Source organism: Eschrichtius robustus, chromosome 11 (genome assembly GCF_028021215.1).
Source record: "Eschrichtius robustus isolate mEscRob2 chromosome 11, mEscRob2.pri, whole genome shotgun sequence".
Lineage (NCBI taxonomy): Eukaryota > Metazoa > Chordata > Mammalia > Artiodactyla > Eschrichtiidae > Eschrichtius > Eschrichtius robustus.
Genome location: NC_090834.1, coordinates 60725814 through 60741138, shown reverse-complemented (window position 1 = coordinate 60741138; position 15325 = coordinate 60725814). Strand labels below are relative to the sequence as shown.

At 54.9% G+C, this 15325-nt stretch overlaps 1 protein-coding gene across 2 annotated transcripts in view; it reads right to left on the bottom strand.

Annotated features, from left to right (window-relative positions):
- Nucleotides 1–2990: 2990 nt before the first annotated feature.
- Nucleotides 2991–15325, bottom strand: part of CHRDL2 (chordin like 2) — a 31343-nt gene continuing 19008 nt past the window's right edge. Inside the window, exons 5-12 of one of the 2 annotated variants that reach the window (XM_068555558.1) lie at nt 14731–14824; nt 12978–13033; nt 10964–11132; nt 9836–10030; nt 8304–8477; nt 7414–7468; nt 3831–3923; nt 2991–3081 (exon numbers count right to left, since the gene is read on the bottom strand). In XM_068555558.1, coding sequence (XP_068411659.1) covers nt 2991–3081; nt 3831–3923; nt 7414–7468; nt 8304–8477; nt 9836–10030; nt 10964–11132; nt 12978–13033; nt 14731–14824 — 927 coding nt within the window. The remainder of the gene's footprint in view (nt 3082–3830; nt 3924–7413; nt 7469–8303; nt 8478–9835; nt 10031–10963; nt 11133–12977; nt 13034–14730; nt 14825–15325) is intronic. The other variant, XM_068555559.1, reaches the window with a different exon arrangement.

The window sequence follows — 15325 nt, the reverse complement described above, 5'->3', positions numbered from 1 at the left end:
ATCTCATGTTCACTGCCAGCCACTGCCCTGCCTCTCTCCTCTCCTTTACCACCCAAGTTCTTCAAAGGCTCGTCTGTTTCCTCACCTCCCAGACACCGCCTCAGCCCTCCACAACCTGCTCCTGCCTCCCAGCTCCCCTCACATTGCCCACGGCCACGGTCACCAGAAGCCCCCTTTCCCCGCTGAGGACCCTTTCCAGGTTTCACCTATTGGACTCTCAGCCGTGCACTCTCCTGGCTTGTCTCTCGCCTCCATGCAGTTCCTTTGCTGATGCCCCGGGGCTCTGTCCTAATGACCCTTCTCTTTTCACTCTGCAGGCCAATGTCTCCCATCTCCTGGCGTTAGTTACCACCTGCAGGCCAACAGCTCCCAAATCATTGTCTCTGGCCCAGCCTCCTCTCCAGACCATAATATACCCAAAGGGCTGGGGTTCTCTCCTGAGACTCAGCTCAGCTGAAACTCCTGGGTTCTCCCCTCAGTCACCACGTGAGGCACCAGCTGCACCCGGACTCCCCCCTCTTCCTCAGCTCTGCCTTCTCTCCCATCCCCTTCGCCTCTCTCCTGCCCAGGTGTTGTCATCCCTTCCACGGATCCCACAGCAGCCCCCTACCTGGTCTCCGCCTCTCTCCTCCACACCGTGCTTCACCCGGCAGGCAGGGCCAGCTTTCTAAACCACAAATCTGACCAAAGCACTGAAACCCTTCCAGGGCTCTCTGCTGCCCTCAGGATGATGCCAAAGCTTCTCGGCTGGGCATTCAGCCTCACCTCCCTCTGCTCTTTGCCTCACATTTTATTATACAGCAACAGTGAGCTGTTTGTGGTTCTCCTTGTAAGATGCTGTTTTTCGTCTTCCATGAAGCTGTCTCTTCCTGTACCACTGTCCCACCCGCCTCTCCCTGCCTCCACCTTTTCTTCTAACTCCTGCTCATCCCTCAGAGCTAGCTGAAGTGTCCTCCATCTGGGCAGGGGCTGTGGTCCCCACAGCCCTGCTGTCACAGCCCTTGTACTCATGGTGTTGTGAGGCCTCATCTCCTGCTCAAGATTCTGGCTCCCTAGGGACAGGCAGGGCCATATTGGTTCCTTACACTGTGTCAGTCATCTAGCACAAGGCCTAGGCCAGTGTAGATCAGAAAGTGTTTTATGAATGAATACAGGGAAGGAGAAGACAACTCAGAGTGATGTAAAGCCCTGGGAGAGCTGCTTAGAGATTCCCAAGGCAAGCCTTATGTTGATACACTCAGAAAAGTCTGGACCAAAGTTCGGAGGTGCTGACGGGCTGAACGTGCTCCCATGGTGGGAAAGATCTGGGGTGAACATCACAGGCTTCAGATAAGTCCATCAGAGAAACCAGGAAGGCAGTTGGCCTGCAACACCAGGAAAAGTATACAGGGAAGTCATTCCTGTCCTGAGGCCCCGGAGATGCCTCTGATTACAGAGCCTTGCCTTCCACCCCATTCTCCAGCCGAGGGGAGGGGACCCTGTGCAGGAGCAGGGGTGGGGGTGGCGTGGCAGGAAAAGCCCCACTGAGCAGGAGACATCTGAGCTAGGTTGAAGGATGACCAGTTCATGGTGTGAATGGCTGGCTCCTATGCTTTAAATTCAGGAGGCTCAGAAGCCATGCCTGGACTTCCAAGTTAACCCCACGTGGTGCGCAAACAAGGCCAGAATGACGAGTCTTCTCCAGGAGGGACAGGCAGAGGCTGGGAGGAGCTGGATGTCTTTTGACTCAGAGGATGAGGGGGAGATTCCAACCATGTTCCTCAAACCCCAGCCTCTCAAACCAGGCCCCCTGGGAGCTGGCAGAGGGAGTTTGGGGAGGGTGATACCCATCCCTGCTCAGTAAGGGCAGCATTGGGAGGCTGCTTAGACGACTTCCCAGACCTCAGACGCCCAGGTACAAGACCAGGGCTTGGAGCAGAGCCCTCTAAGTGGCTGCAGGTGGCAGAATCCAACCAAAAGCCCACTTGACACTGTCTCTCCACAGCTTCCAATCAGGCTTGGGGTGGGAGTGGGCATGGCCGTGGGATGAAAGCACAGGTCTAGGAGTCAGTAGGTCTGAATTCTGGTTCTGGCTTCACCACTCATCACTGTGAGGCTTTGGGGAAGACAGTGGCCGATCCTGAACCTCTGTTTTCTCCTCTCTAAAACGGGGGTAATTCCTATACTAGTTCACCTTAAGTAGAATCATGGGCATTAAAACATCTTTGAAATGGCAAGGAATTGTACACGCGGGCAGGATAAATTACTGATGTTGTCTTTAATTGTAACTGTTAGGCTTTCTTCCCAGACCGTGGTGCCAGGGTTGGCAATCTGACTGCCAAGTCTTGGAAATCCTCTGAGGTGAGAATATTTGGGTTTATAACATTGGTCACGGTGGAACGGGGACGAGTGCTAGCTTGGAGCAAGAGACCGGGCATCCAATTCCAAATCTGCTACCACCCTGCTCTGTGGCTTCAGGCAGATTACTGCTCCTCCCTAAACTCGGCATCCTCACTGTAAAGTGTAGCTGACAATTGTAAGGATCCCTGGAATATCTGCTGGGAAAGCACTTTGAGGCTCCATGCACCCCCCTCCGCTGGCTAACTCCAGTCAGTCCCCCTTCCTAGGCTCACTGCCAAAGAGCTATGGGAGGGGGACGGCCCACAAAAGCAGGAGGCGCCGTAGTTGGGGGCTGGGCACAGAAGCAGCACAGAGCAGGGGAGAGGCCACGATGGCAGACAAGGGTCTGCATCAGAAGGCTGGGGGAACTAGCCCTGGCTCTCATAACAACTCACCGTGAGGACACGGGCAAGTCTCTGCCCCTTCTGCCTCAGTTTCCAGCCCTGTGAAATGGGGATAACCACAGTTCTCACAGTGACTGCCTGCCTGCAGTCACTGTGAGAACACGTGGAGACTGGATATGGACTCAGCAGGCAGGGTTGAGGGGTAATGCAACTTCTTATTTATTAATATATAACAACAAAAATAATAAAGCTCACATCTGCAACTGTTCAGGTCTTTGCTATAAGGTCCTGGTCACTTTGTCTGGACTGGCCGTGACCTTCAGCTCCGGGGTCTGGGCTAGGAAGATGTTCCAGTGACCTGCATGGAGAAAAGAGGAAGTGTCGTGTGTGTGTGTAGGGGTGTGTGCTGTATGTGTATGTGCAGGGGTGTGTGTGTGTGTTGTGTGTGTGTGTGTTGTGTGTGTGTGCATGCATGTGCACAACAGAGACAGGGTGACTGGGGTGGGGCAAACTTAGGACAACGAGGACTGTGTAGCCTGGGTTTGGAGCCCACAGGGAGGAGGGAGGTGCGGACCCCATCACACCCCAAATCCCAAAGGGTTCTGACACATGACCCCGCCTTCAAACAACCAACATGTGTGGGCCGGGCTGGTATCCTGACTCCTGTTGGTGACCCTCCCATCTGTGACTTCCTCTCCCCCACCTGAAGACCCACCTGGGTCCATCTTCCTCAGGGGAGTGTAGAGCAACTTAAGGGCATCAGAAGGAACGTGGTTAGAAGGTTTCAGTGGGAAAGGCTCCAGTGGAGAGACGCTAAGCAGCACCAGGATTTAGGGGCTCAGAGCCCCACCTCTGACAGCCCTGTCTCCCTCACCCCCAAGACCAAATCCAGCTGGCTCTGCTTTACCTTCCCGCTCCCAAGCTCCCGAGAGCGTCTGAGTTGGGAAATCTCTGGCCCAGACGCCCACTGGATTCCTGTGCCGGGAACTGACGTCTGTGGCTGACAGCCGCCCTCCTCCCGGCACCAGCAGCCTGGAACTCCCCAGGAGGCCCCAGCTTCTAGCCCGGCTCTCTTCCCAGGCCCCAGTCCTCAGCCCAGGGTCCCACCTTTGTGGGTGCCAGTGAGCAACCGGAAGTTCTGTGCCTCTTTCTGGAAGTCTTGCTTCCTGACTTTCTTGATCTGAATCAAGTGGAAGATTCCTGAGGGCAGAGACAAGGGCGTGAGCAGGAAAGGCAGGGTGTGTGGTCAGTGAAACAGGGTGACTTAGACCTGGGACAGACCCCGTCACCTCCCTCCCCTCCCCCTTTCTGACCAGACACCAAATCCTGTGGACTAAATTCCCTAAATATTTTGAATCTGTTCTCCCATCCCCACTGTCACCCTTCCCATTCAGGCCCCATCATGCCTTGCCTGGGTCACTGCACTAGACTTCTGACCCCTTTAACCCTGCCTCTAATCTATGATCCTGACTGTGGTCATTGGAAAATATGCATGTTACCCCGTCATTCCCCTTCTGTGACCCTGCTCCTGTCACCGTCACCTTCCTGCTCTCACACCACTCACCTGTCCACAATGCAGAGAGGGGGAAGGCAGGAGGGAGGGAGGAAAGAAGGAAGAAAAGCTGCCAGGCCTGTAGGGCCTGGTCAAGCTTTTTTCTGGACATAGAACGTATGATAAAAATCAATAGGTGATTTGCTTCAGACACCCAAGCACTACAGGTGTCAGGGTTGTAGTCTCCCTTTCAGCTCAAGGCTCAGTTTACCCCATCCCTCTGAGTGGCCTTGCCTGTGCTCCAGTCCTAATCAGCTACTTGAGGTCCCTGAGGGGGCCAAGCCTTTACATATGCTGCCCCCTCTGCTGAAACACCTTCTCCAATTGCCACAGGTGAACTCCTACTCATCCTCCCAGCCTCACCTGGGAAGTCTTCCTCGGTTCTCCCTCTTCCCCCAAATAGTTATAATTTCCTCCTTGGGTTACCCACAGCTCTTGGCTTCTGTTTGTGATTGTTCCTATTTCTAATGTGCTATCATTGTGTCTGCTCTTGCCTCCCTTACCAGACTGGGAACTCGGGGAGGGTGTTCCTCTTGGGTTCCCCGCACCTGGCCCACATTAGGCATGCTGAATGAATGAATGAATGAATCCATGGATGGATGGATAAGCAAATATATGTGTACCCTGTGTAGGCCAGGCCCTGAGGGGGAATGAGGTATTAGCTGGATCTCCTGATGTTTGCATCCCCTGGGGAGCACAGGCACCACACATGGCGCTGAGGCCCTGAGCACATGGGCTGTGATGTCGTGCCGGCTGTTACCACCGGGGTCTGTGGCCAGAAAGAACAGATGTGACAGCAAGACCTCTGCTAGGCCAGCACCGCCCTCAAGAAAACCAAGAACTGGCCTTGCTTATGGGAATCCAAGTGGGATCCCACCGAGGGGAAGAGACAGCACTGGTCCTGGGACTGAGGCCCAGGAAGCTGGGAATGCCCAGCACTGTCTTCAGGCCCCCTAGTCCAGATGCCAAGGACCAGAATATGGGAGAGACTTGCTCCAAAGGCCCAGGCCACATCACAAGCATGAGATGGGGACAGGTCCTGGTGCTCCAGTCCTGCCACTGCACAAACCCCCAAACACAAATTGGAGAGGTAACGGGGATGAGGGCAGGTCCCCACGCTGTTGCCTATAAAGCATGATTGAAAGGTCTGAGATCTTGGGCCTGGAATCAAGAGCTTGCCTGAGGGTCATGGTTGTGCCTCTTGCTCTTTGAAGGGCGTGCCAGGCCTGAGAGTGGCTGGGCTCTGTGTGTCCCGGGCAGAGGTGGCAGTGGTGGGCGAGTTCCAAGAGATAGGACAGGCTTAGCTTAGTGTGAAGAACCCTCTCTGGGTAGAGCCATGCCCAGAATGGCAAGTGAACGACCTGTCTGGAGGTGGGGAGGGGGTGTGTGCAGTCAGGGGCTAGAGACCATCAGGGAGGCTGCAGGGGGACTTCCTTCTTGGGGTTGGGGGAGGAATTGAGACCCCTGAGGTCCCTTCTACTCTGAAATTCTAGACTCTAAAAAGCCCTTTAACCCTGCGCCAACTCTCTGCTCAGACTCTGGGCCTGGGGCTGGTCCCACTGTGGTGTGGCCTCAGCCCAGCTTTCAGCATTCACCTGCTCACTTTGTGTCCAGGCCAATTGCCCTCTTCCTCTCCTGGCCCCCAAGGCCTGCTGTTTCCACTTGTCTGGGTGAGGAAACAGGAAAGATTTCCCACTGACGATCAGACCTTGGGAGAGTTTGTTTTGACTTTCACAGTCTGGGACAGGGAGGTAACAGACAGGGAGGCTGATGGGGCATTTCAGGCACCCAGAGGCTCAGGAGATAGCGGGGCGGGGTGGGGGAAGGTTTGCTAGTGACAGGATGGCAGGGCCTGGCATTGTGAAGTTGAAGAGTCCTCCCCACCTTGTTCCTTTTTGCTGGGCCGCCTCGTAATGAGATTTTGCCTTGAGCTATCATGCCTCCTTCTCTGCCATCCTGGGCCTTCCTTAGGCCCTTCCCTAAAAGCATAAGGTCACCTTTGTGGAGGCGGCACTGGGGACAGTAAGACCTGGGTTTGAATCTTTGCTTTACTGTTTAAACCGTGTGGTTTTGAGCAAGTCATTTTACCTCTCAGACTCAGTTTTCTTATCTGCAAAATGGGGCATTAATACGTACCCTTCAGCTTTCTTATACGTGGGTGAATTGAAGCACATTATATATAGTACCTGCTAAATATCAATCACAGAGCACCAGGCATGTAAACATGGGCTCTGGCACCAGAGTTTGAGGCTGTCACTGTCGGCCTGCCTGTAGTGTGCCCCTCTTGCCTTTCTAAATCCTGTCCAGCTCAGGCCCATCCTCCACAAAGCCTTCCCTGACCAGCTCAGCTCCCAGGGAGCTCTTCCTGCACCCAGGGCACAGAGCCATGAGGTCCTGAGGACAGAGCCTGGGCCTGTTACTCTCTTTGGTCACAGAGGGGTGGGAGGAGGCCCAGCATAAACATGCAGCCCCACCTGTCCAGGGAAAGATGGAATCTCAAGGCTCAAAACAATCATGAAGGTTATTGAACTTACTCCTGAGCCAGTGGCCAAATCCCCACCCAGCCCTTGCTTGCACACTTGCGTGAATGGAACTTGCTTCCTCCCTTCCACTGCAGGAAGGCTTTATGGTTGAGAAGGTGCTTCCTCTCATTAACTGAAACCTGCCTCTCTGCAATTCTAACCAACTGATGAGGCGGGATAAGAAGGAGGCTGACATTTTTAGCACTTACTATAGGTCAGGGGTGGTACCTATATTCTTTCATTTAATCCTCCAAGACCCCTTCTCCCCCATTAACAGAAGAGAAATCTGAGGCCCAGAGAGGTCAAGTGATTGCCCAAGGCCACACAGCTAAGAAATGGCAGGGCCGGGATTCAAACCCAGGTCTGTCTGATTCCAAAGCCCCTGCTTGTTGTTCTGACCCTTGTGGTCACTGAGAACACAACTGCTCCCTCTGCCTGGGGCAGTCCTTCAGAGCCATGAAGCCAGCGGTCCTGTCCCCCTGAGTCTTCTCTTCTCCAGGCTGAACAGCTCCGCTTTCTTCGTCCATTCCTCCTACGACAGGGGGCAGAGTAGAGCAGGGAAAGAGCCGCATCTGACGTCACAAGACCTGGGCTCTAGCTCCCGTCCTCCACTTACTGGCTGTGTGGCCTTGGGCCAGGTACTTCACCTCTCTGAGCCTCAGTTTCCTCATCTGTAAAATGGGGATAATAATACCTAACTCTCAGGATCGTTGAGGATCAAATGAGATAATGAACGTGAAAGCACTTTGTAAACTCCAAAGTGCTTCACACATTGGTTGTTATTATCATTGTCATCATTCTTATTATCATCCCCTCTTTCACCACCCCCCATCTCCCCCACCTCCCCACTGCCAGCCAAACACATCAGTAAATTGACCTTAGAGCTAATTCCCAGTTAAAGGGTTTAATTTGTTTTACTCTATCCAGGGGATTTATGTTTTACAAGAAGAGCCCCGAAACTGAACTCTCGGCAATTCCCTTATCACTGAAAACTCTTGACCTTCAGTTGGCAGCCTGATGAACAGGGTGAGTTTCTCACAGAATGAGAAACATATTCTGATGTCGACTTACCTTGGAGGGATAGAATCCACCTTATAGAAAAGGCTGAATGAGACTAGCCTTGAGGATTTGAGGATGCTGTGAGGGCCCTCCTGCCTGAAAAGATCTCTCCTCCCAGTCTGCTGAAAGTCTACCAATAGACAGCTCTTTGTTTTATCAGGGTAGACATTACTCTGTCCTGGCTCCTCACAAAGTGTAAAAACCCCTTTCCCCCAGGAGAGGGAGCACTTCAAGGCCCTGGCATTTCAGAGTGGGTGAGCTTATCAGAATTGTCAGATAGAATCAGTCTCCCTCTATCTCGGAATCTGGGACTCAAAGCTGGCAGGTGGCCCAAGGCAGGTCTTCCTGGGCCAGAGGCACTTGATCAACAAAACTCCCTTAACACCCTTGGCGGGTCTGGAGCAAAGGAAGGGGGACAGGCCAGAGGGGGAGTGGGCCACTGCTCACCTTTTACCAGCTTCCAGAGGTAGATCTCCACCTGATCAGAAGCCTCACGCTCGAGGGCAAAGCGACGCAGGTTGTCCGGGCTTGGGGATACTGACGTGTGGACGAGGACCCGGCCCGGCGCCTTCGGACACTTGGTGGCACTGATCTCACTGTGGTCAGGGTCTGCCTTGTCCTCTGCGAGAGACAAGGAGCTTATGAACACTCTGTTTCCCCACCCCTGGTAGCCCAGGAAGAGGGGCCACTGGTCTGACATCCCCCTCAGGGTCAATAGGCTCCTTGGGAAAGTTCTGGTGCCCCTGGGAAGAGAAGGAGGTCTCTAGGGAAGAGAGAGGGGGCCTCTCCCCCATTCACCTCCCATTGATTAGCATGTCAGGAAACTTCTCACCCTTCAGGGCCCAGCTCACCTTCCACCTCTTCCAGGCAGCCCACCTGGAACAGCTCAGCGCACCATTTCCTCCCACCCGTAGCTTGTAAAACCCTTCTTGCTTATGCCTCTCCCTCAGGCCCTTAATCCCACACTGCCTTGCATTGCCTTGTAATTGTTTCACTTGGGTATGTTTTCTCTCTAAAATAAACCCACAGGGTGAAGGGCAGGAATCATGTTCTCCAAGTCTTCTGAGTCACTCATACCACCCAGCACAGGCTCACTCTGAACACACATAGAATGAAAGGTTTGGGAGGGATTGAGGTGACGATGGCAGTAATGATGACGATGAGTGTGATACGGGACAGGTACTAGAAGGAGTTCCAGTTCCAGCTCCACTGCTCTTTTGCTGTGTGACTTAGGAAGTTCCCTTCCCTTCTCTGGGTCTCAGTTTTCCCATATGTTGATGAGGATTGAAGGAAGACAGCAGTGGTCAAGAGCATTGTCTTTGTGGGAATTCCCTGGCAGTCCAGTGGTTAGGACTCGGGGCTTTCACTGCTGTGGGCCTGGGATCCGATCCCTGGTCAGGGAACTAAGATCCTGCAAGCCGTGCTGCGCGGCCAAAATAAATAAATAAGTAAAGTAAAAGAGGGAATTGTCTTTGGAATAAGACAGACAGGGTTCATTTCCCAGCTCTGTCACTTACAGCTTTGGGACCTGGGACAAGGTATTTATCTTCTCATTCTGTAAAATGGAGATAAAGATGCCTGCCTTGTCCATTTTGGTGAGGATTACATGAATTCAGCCAAAATACCTACCCGGCACATGGTAAGTGCTCAATAAATGTTGGCCATTCCTCTTAAAAGTCCTAATAGCCTAATATTTTATGACTTCACAGAATCCAGGACATTATTTGATTCTATGCATGTCTGAAAGTCTCTGAATCTGTAACAGTAGATGGTTCCATAAGTCTAATATTTTATGAGTTGGGCATTTTTCACTGCTGTGCTTCTAACATTCTGTGCATGTAATAATAACCCCTACATCCCCTGGCTCTGAGTCCATGCCCCATCCATGTCAGAGATGTTCCAAGTGTCTGTGCTCTGGGGAGAGAGACCCATGGCTCACTCTGGCCAGTGCCCTCCCTGCCCCCAGGCTCTCTTTGTACCTGGACAAATCTTGCAGCACTTCCCAGCCACTTTCTTGGGCTGACGGCAGGGGTACTCAGTGGGGCAGGTCACCCGCTGGCAGTCCTGGCGGCCGTCCTGACAGGTGCACAGGATGCAGGGCAGGGGTCCGAAGGAGCGGAAGGCTGGGTGCCACACCTCCCCATGGGAGTACGTCTTCCCGCCATGCACACAGGCTGGGAGGGCAGGAAGGGAGGAGGGTCAGTGCCTCGGACTCGGGTCAGAGTCCAGTAACGGCTGGGAGTAGGTCCTTGGGGCGCCCCTGCTCCACCAGTCTGGCCCAGCCACACTGCCTGCAAAGTGGAGGCCAGGGAGTAAACCAGTCCTCTGTCCCTGACATCCCCCATCTCAGCACTCAGGGCCGAGATGGGCCAGTAAGTTCTTGCCGAAGATGGAGAGTCCTGCTGTTCACAGGCACCTCCAGTGGGGCACGGGGAGGGATGGCCTGACAGTAGGAGACCTGTGATCAAGTGCTGTCACTGCCTGGCCATGTGAGCTCTGTCAGGTCCCTTCTCCCTTCTCAGCCTCAGTGTCCCATCTGTCCAGAGAGGGGCTGGACGGATGCCTCTGCAGCCCCTCCCGCTCCACCAATCAGGGTGCCCTGCAGTGAGGCCTCTTTCCTCCCCCTCTGCTGCCACAGTTGTCCCCTTAGCCTCCTTCCCTGATCCATCCCAACCATCATCCTGCAGCCCAGCTCTGCTTCCTCCTTCCTTCATCAGAAACCTTCCCTCACCACTTCCTTATCTTATAATAATTAATGTACATGTCTGTCTCCCCTACTAGTCTATGTGCTCCTGGAAGACAGGGACCATTTTCATCTCTCTGTTCTGTGTCCCTCAATTCCCAGCAAAGACATGGCAGATGCTAAAAAAAATATTGTTGTATGGCCCGTAGTCCTGGTTCCAGGACTGGTTCTGTCTCTGACTCAATACTCTGAACCTGTGTCCTCATCTGTCAAATGGGGGTTTAGACCCGACGTTCTAGGGGTCTACAAGCTCACGGCCAAGTTGAGATTGGGGAACCGCTCAGTGGAGGTGCAGGGATCGAAGTGGGAGCAGTCAGGGCCCCCCTTTCCCACCTCAGGGGTGGGCAGAGGCTCCAGTTCCCACCTTTCTTATGTTTCTCCTTCAGAACAATCTTGACTGTCGTGCTGCCTGCCTCCTTCGGTCGGAAGTGGCGAGGGAGGAAGCCCAGGGGGGCGCTGGGGCCAGTGGGGCTTGGGGTGCTCGGGTCTCTCTTTCTCCCACCGTCCCCTGAACACGGATCCTGGGAATGTCTCTGCAAAGGGCAGGAAGGATGCAGCTCACCGACAGGCCACTGCCAGTGCAGGAGCAGCCAGACAGAGGCTGCGGTGAGAGGCCTAAGGATGGCTCTAGTGACTGAGCCTGACGGCCCAGGGAAGACAGGGCATAGGCTCTGGGTAGAAAGAAGATCTGGATGGGGTCGAAGATGTTCCCAGGCAATGGGCCTTTGAAAACTCTCAGAGGATAGTGGTTTGGAAATCCAGCCTCCACTGAGCCCTTCTCAGGCTGGCAGAGCCAGAGCCTTGGGGCTGAGATGGGCAAGGGTACTGAGGTCTTGATCTGGGAGACATAAGTGATCAGGGACCTGGAGAACTTAATATGTAAGAAATGGAAGATGAGAATGTAGTGGGGATGAGTCAGGAAATTCTTCTTTGTCCAAGAAGATCTAGGTGATGGGACAGGGGATGGGCCTCTGAAGATCCCACCAGGCCCCGGAATCCCACAGGCAGGAGGACTGAGAGCAGGCCCTGTCTGGAGGTGATGGGTCTTGGGAGCCTCCTTTCCTGAGTCCCTGGAATCCAACATCCCGAGACCCCACCCCTCCAGATCAGGTCTTGGGAGGGCTGGCAGTGAGAACAAAGGGTGTGTGTGTGAAGGCAGCCTAACAGGGCAGGGACTCCCCAGTCCAGAGATTGGGGATTGGGAGCTCCAGGCCGTGGGAGAGGAGCAAGTGGGCTGGGGGCAAGGGGCAGAGCTTACCACCCCGTCACTGACCCTGAGTCACTCACATGCCTTCTTCTGCAGCCCCTTTCTGACTGTACAGTCTCTGAGTCAGTCCTCTGATGGCTGGACTGAGCCCACAAGAGCTCCTAGAGTGGAAACTGTGTCCCAGGCCCCAGCACAGGCCCAGGCACACAGGAGGCACCCAGGAAATGCTTGTCAAGTAGAATAGAGGCAGAAAGGAATTGAAGAGCCCAGCCCCCTAATTGGTGACTTGCCCACGGCATCCAGCAAGTCAGTAAGTAGCTGCTCGGGGCCTGGAACTAAGTCTGGTGGGTTTCACTTAGCTGCCTCCTGGGGAGAGGATGGGGAGGAAGGGGGATGACATGGTCAGGTCCCATGGCCCAGGACCCGCTAGACAAAGCCCAGCCTGGGAAGTGGGGGTGAGCTGGCAGGGGAGAAGGGAGAGCTCATTCGTTCAGACCCCCGGGGAGTCTCTGGGAAGGGGAACCCCCTCCCCCCTTCGAGTCCCCCAGGGTCCAGGTGACCCAGGATGAAAGAGCAGGTGGAGCTATTCACATCATAGACATAGCACAGGTGGCAGACAGGGACGTGAGTCAGTGTGTGAGCCCATTCTCCCACCTCTTTCTCTCTGACCAGAGGGCGCTGGGCAGGTTAGCTCATCTTAACTCTAGACCAAGATCGAGAGGGGTCAAGATGGAGCCAGCAACAGTGAGGTAGCCCCAGACAAAGAACTGGTACCTCAGGAGCTAGATGGGGAAGGTTGGCCCAAGTCAGAGGCCACTCCCCTGGGGGACATGCTGCCCAGAGGCGGCCTGAATAAGGACAGACACAGGCTCTGGACGGAACAGCGTCAGAATTTTCCAGGAGGGAAATCGGGAAGCTTGGGGCCTGCTCCTGCCCTGTGTGGTGTTTTTTCCCAGACCCCTCCTGACTCCTCAGCCCACGGTGGGAGCCAGGATGGAAGTCTAAGGAGAGGGCCTGGAACCTGGTGGCGGCTAATGGAGCTGACCCAGGGCACAGATGAGAAATGAGGACCACAACTGGTATTGCCTGCTCCAGAGCAAGGAGATCTAGGCCCTGGATACCAGCCCCCTCCCCTCCTCTCCCCACCCTGTCCCTAAAGCTGTGCACTCACCACCCCACGGGGTGACTGCGTGGTGTCCTCTTCAGCTGATTTCTCACTTGACCCATCTGGAAACCCAAAGGGAGTCAGGTCAGCCTCCGCTTCCCCAGCCTTGGGGCCAGAGCCCTGCAGGCCACCACCTCTAGGCTCTGCCCCTCCAAGGCCTGTGGCCACTTCTGCAGCCCCCCACACCAGTAGGTCCCTTTGCCCCGTTGGGGACTTATTCCTACTTCTCATTACAGCGTCGCCTCACCCTTGGGTTGATGAAGTCCCTACAACTGGGCCACTGCCTCAGTTTCCCCACACTGGCCTCTTGGTCACTTAAGACTGAACCACTTGGCTGGGCCAGAGCATCTTGTTCAGTGTCGTCGCGGATGGCCCAAGGGCTCTGAATCCCAGCCTGCTTAGCTGCAGTCCCCTGGGCAGCCTCTCTGCCCAGCCACGCATGAAGTCACCAGACTTGGTCTACATTATACCCACCCGTGGTTGCCCTCTAGCCCCTCTGCCCCTCCAACTGGAACAGCCTAGGACTCCTTCATCCCCTACACCCTGGGGCACCAGCACACAAAACCCCCTGGAGTCCTGCAGCTTCCTAGATCCCCGAGTGGGATTCTCTCCCCTTCACCCCTGCCTCACATACAGAGTGTCTACCACTGAGCATTCTGGGTTCAAAGATCCAGAACGTTGGAATCAGCCTGTGCATTAGAAATCACCAAGGCCAATTTCTCAGTGCACACACAGCACAGCTGAGGCCCAGAGAGGGGAAGGACTCTGCAGGAATTAGCTGGAAGAACCAGGACTAAACTGGGATCACCTGGCTCCTGGTCCGGTGCCCTTCCACAGTGCCAGCATCTGGGGAAACGTTCTATAGTGGAGCACTCCCCTCAAGTCCTGCCCACAGGGGACAGTCCGGCCACCTGTGCACTTCATTCTGCCCAAGCTGCTTGCCCCGCACTCGTCAGTGTGTTGCCTCTCTCTGTGCTATACAGAGATGCTACCTGGATTCTGCTTGACACGGGTGCCCTGAGCTCCAGTGAGCCCAGGCCTGTGCCCAGCTCTGCCATGAGGAAGACAGGAAGAGACATGGTCACTGCCTGTACAGACCCTCTCTCGTGCCTCTTCTGATCCTCTTGGCCTCATTTGATTGCAGGGATTTTGTCCCCTCACTGCAGGCATTGCAGCAACACCCCCTTCACATGGGCTCCAGCCAACTTCCCTCAGACTCAACCTGCCGGCGGGTGCCCTCGTGCCACACCTCCTCCATGTCTCTGCCCCCACTTCTTACCCTGCCCCACTCCCACCTCCCACTCCCAGGACAGCCTAGCACAACCGGGGAGTGTGAGGGAATCACCCCGCCTTGGGGTGAATCTTTGACCAGTGAGAGCTGGTGGCTGTCGGGCAAATTCCTCCTCCTCCGCTATCACCTCCAGACTTTTCTGAGGAGCAGAAGGCCACTTAGAGCAAGAGGTCACACTTGATCTCAAGCAAAGGCCAGCTCCCCAGCACATTCCTGTGTTGTTTTTCCCTCCCTCCCTGCTTCACTCTCCCTTCCCCTCCTTCCTGCTCCCTGAGATTGCAATAAAAAATAATGCACATCAGCCTCTGACACAGGCTTAGCTTTCTAGAGGCTGCAGCTAAGCCACTGCCCTGAGGAAAGAATGGTTTGCTACATGCTTGGTGTCCCCTGAGGTTCCCCCCTAACAGTCCATGGCTAGGTCCCTGCGGTGGGATGGGCGGGCACTGCCGGATCTAGGGACAGACTCACCTTTGCAGGCCTGGCAGCAGGAGGCGGGCAGCAGGAGGGGTGCAGGGCAGCCCGGGTCTGGGCAGGTCATGAGGCCGCAGTAGATCTGGCCCTCCTGACAGACAGAGCAAACAGGAGCTGGGAGACGAGCTCTGATGAGGACCAGCCCAGGGGCTAGGAGAGCCCCTGCCCTGGGGGCAAATGGCCTTGAGGTCCCCTCTGAGGTGGGGAGGGAGGGAGCAGCAGAGTGTCCTGGGCAAGGCCCAGCCATCTCAGAGGAGGGGTCCCTGTACCCCTCCCACTCTTACTCCTGGCCCTGAGGTAACAGTTACCCTTCAGCTTCTAAAGTGTTTTTGTACCCAGTCTCTCCCTAGGCTTTCACAGCAACCCAATAAGGTGAGATTCTCCCATCCTACAGATGGGGAGGGACTGCAGAGGGGCCTGGACCCTCTGAAGTCAGAGACACAACTGGGCAGAATGGGCTAGAACCCCGTCTTCAGGCTTTTCCTACTGCTATCAGTGTCCTTCTCCCCTGGCCTAGAACAGGGAGCCCAGCATAGAGGAGGGGACGAGTGCATGACTACTTGGGCTCACTTGCTCTTACTGAAACTCGAGG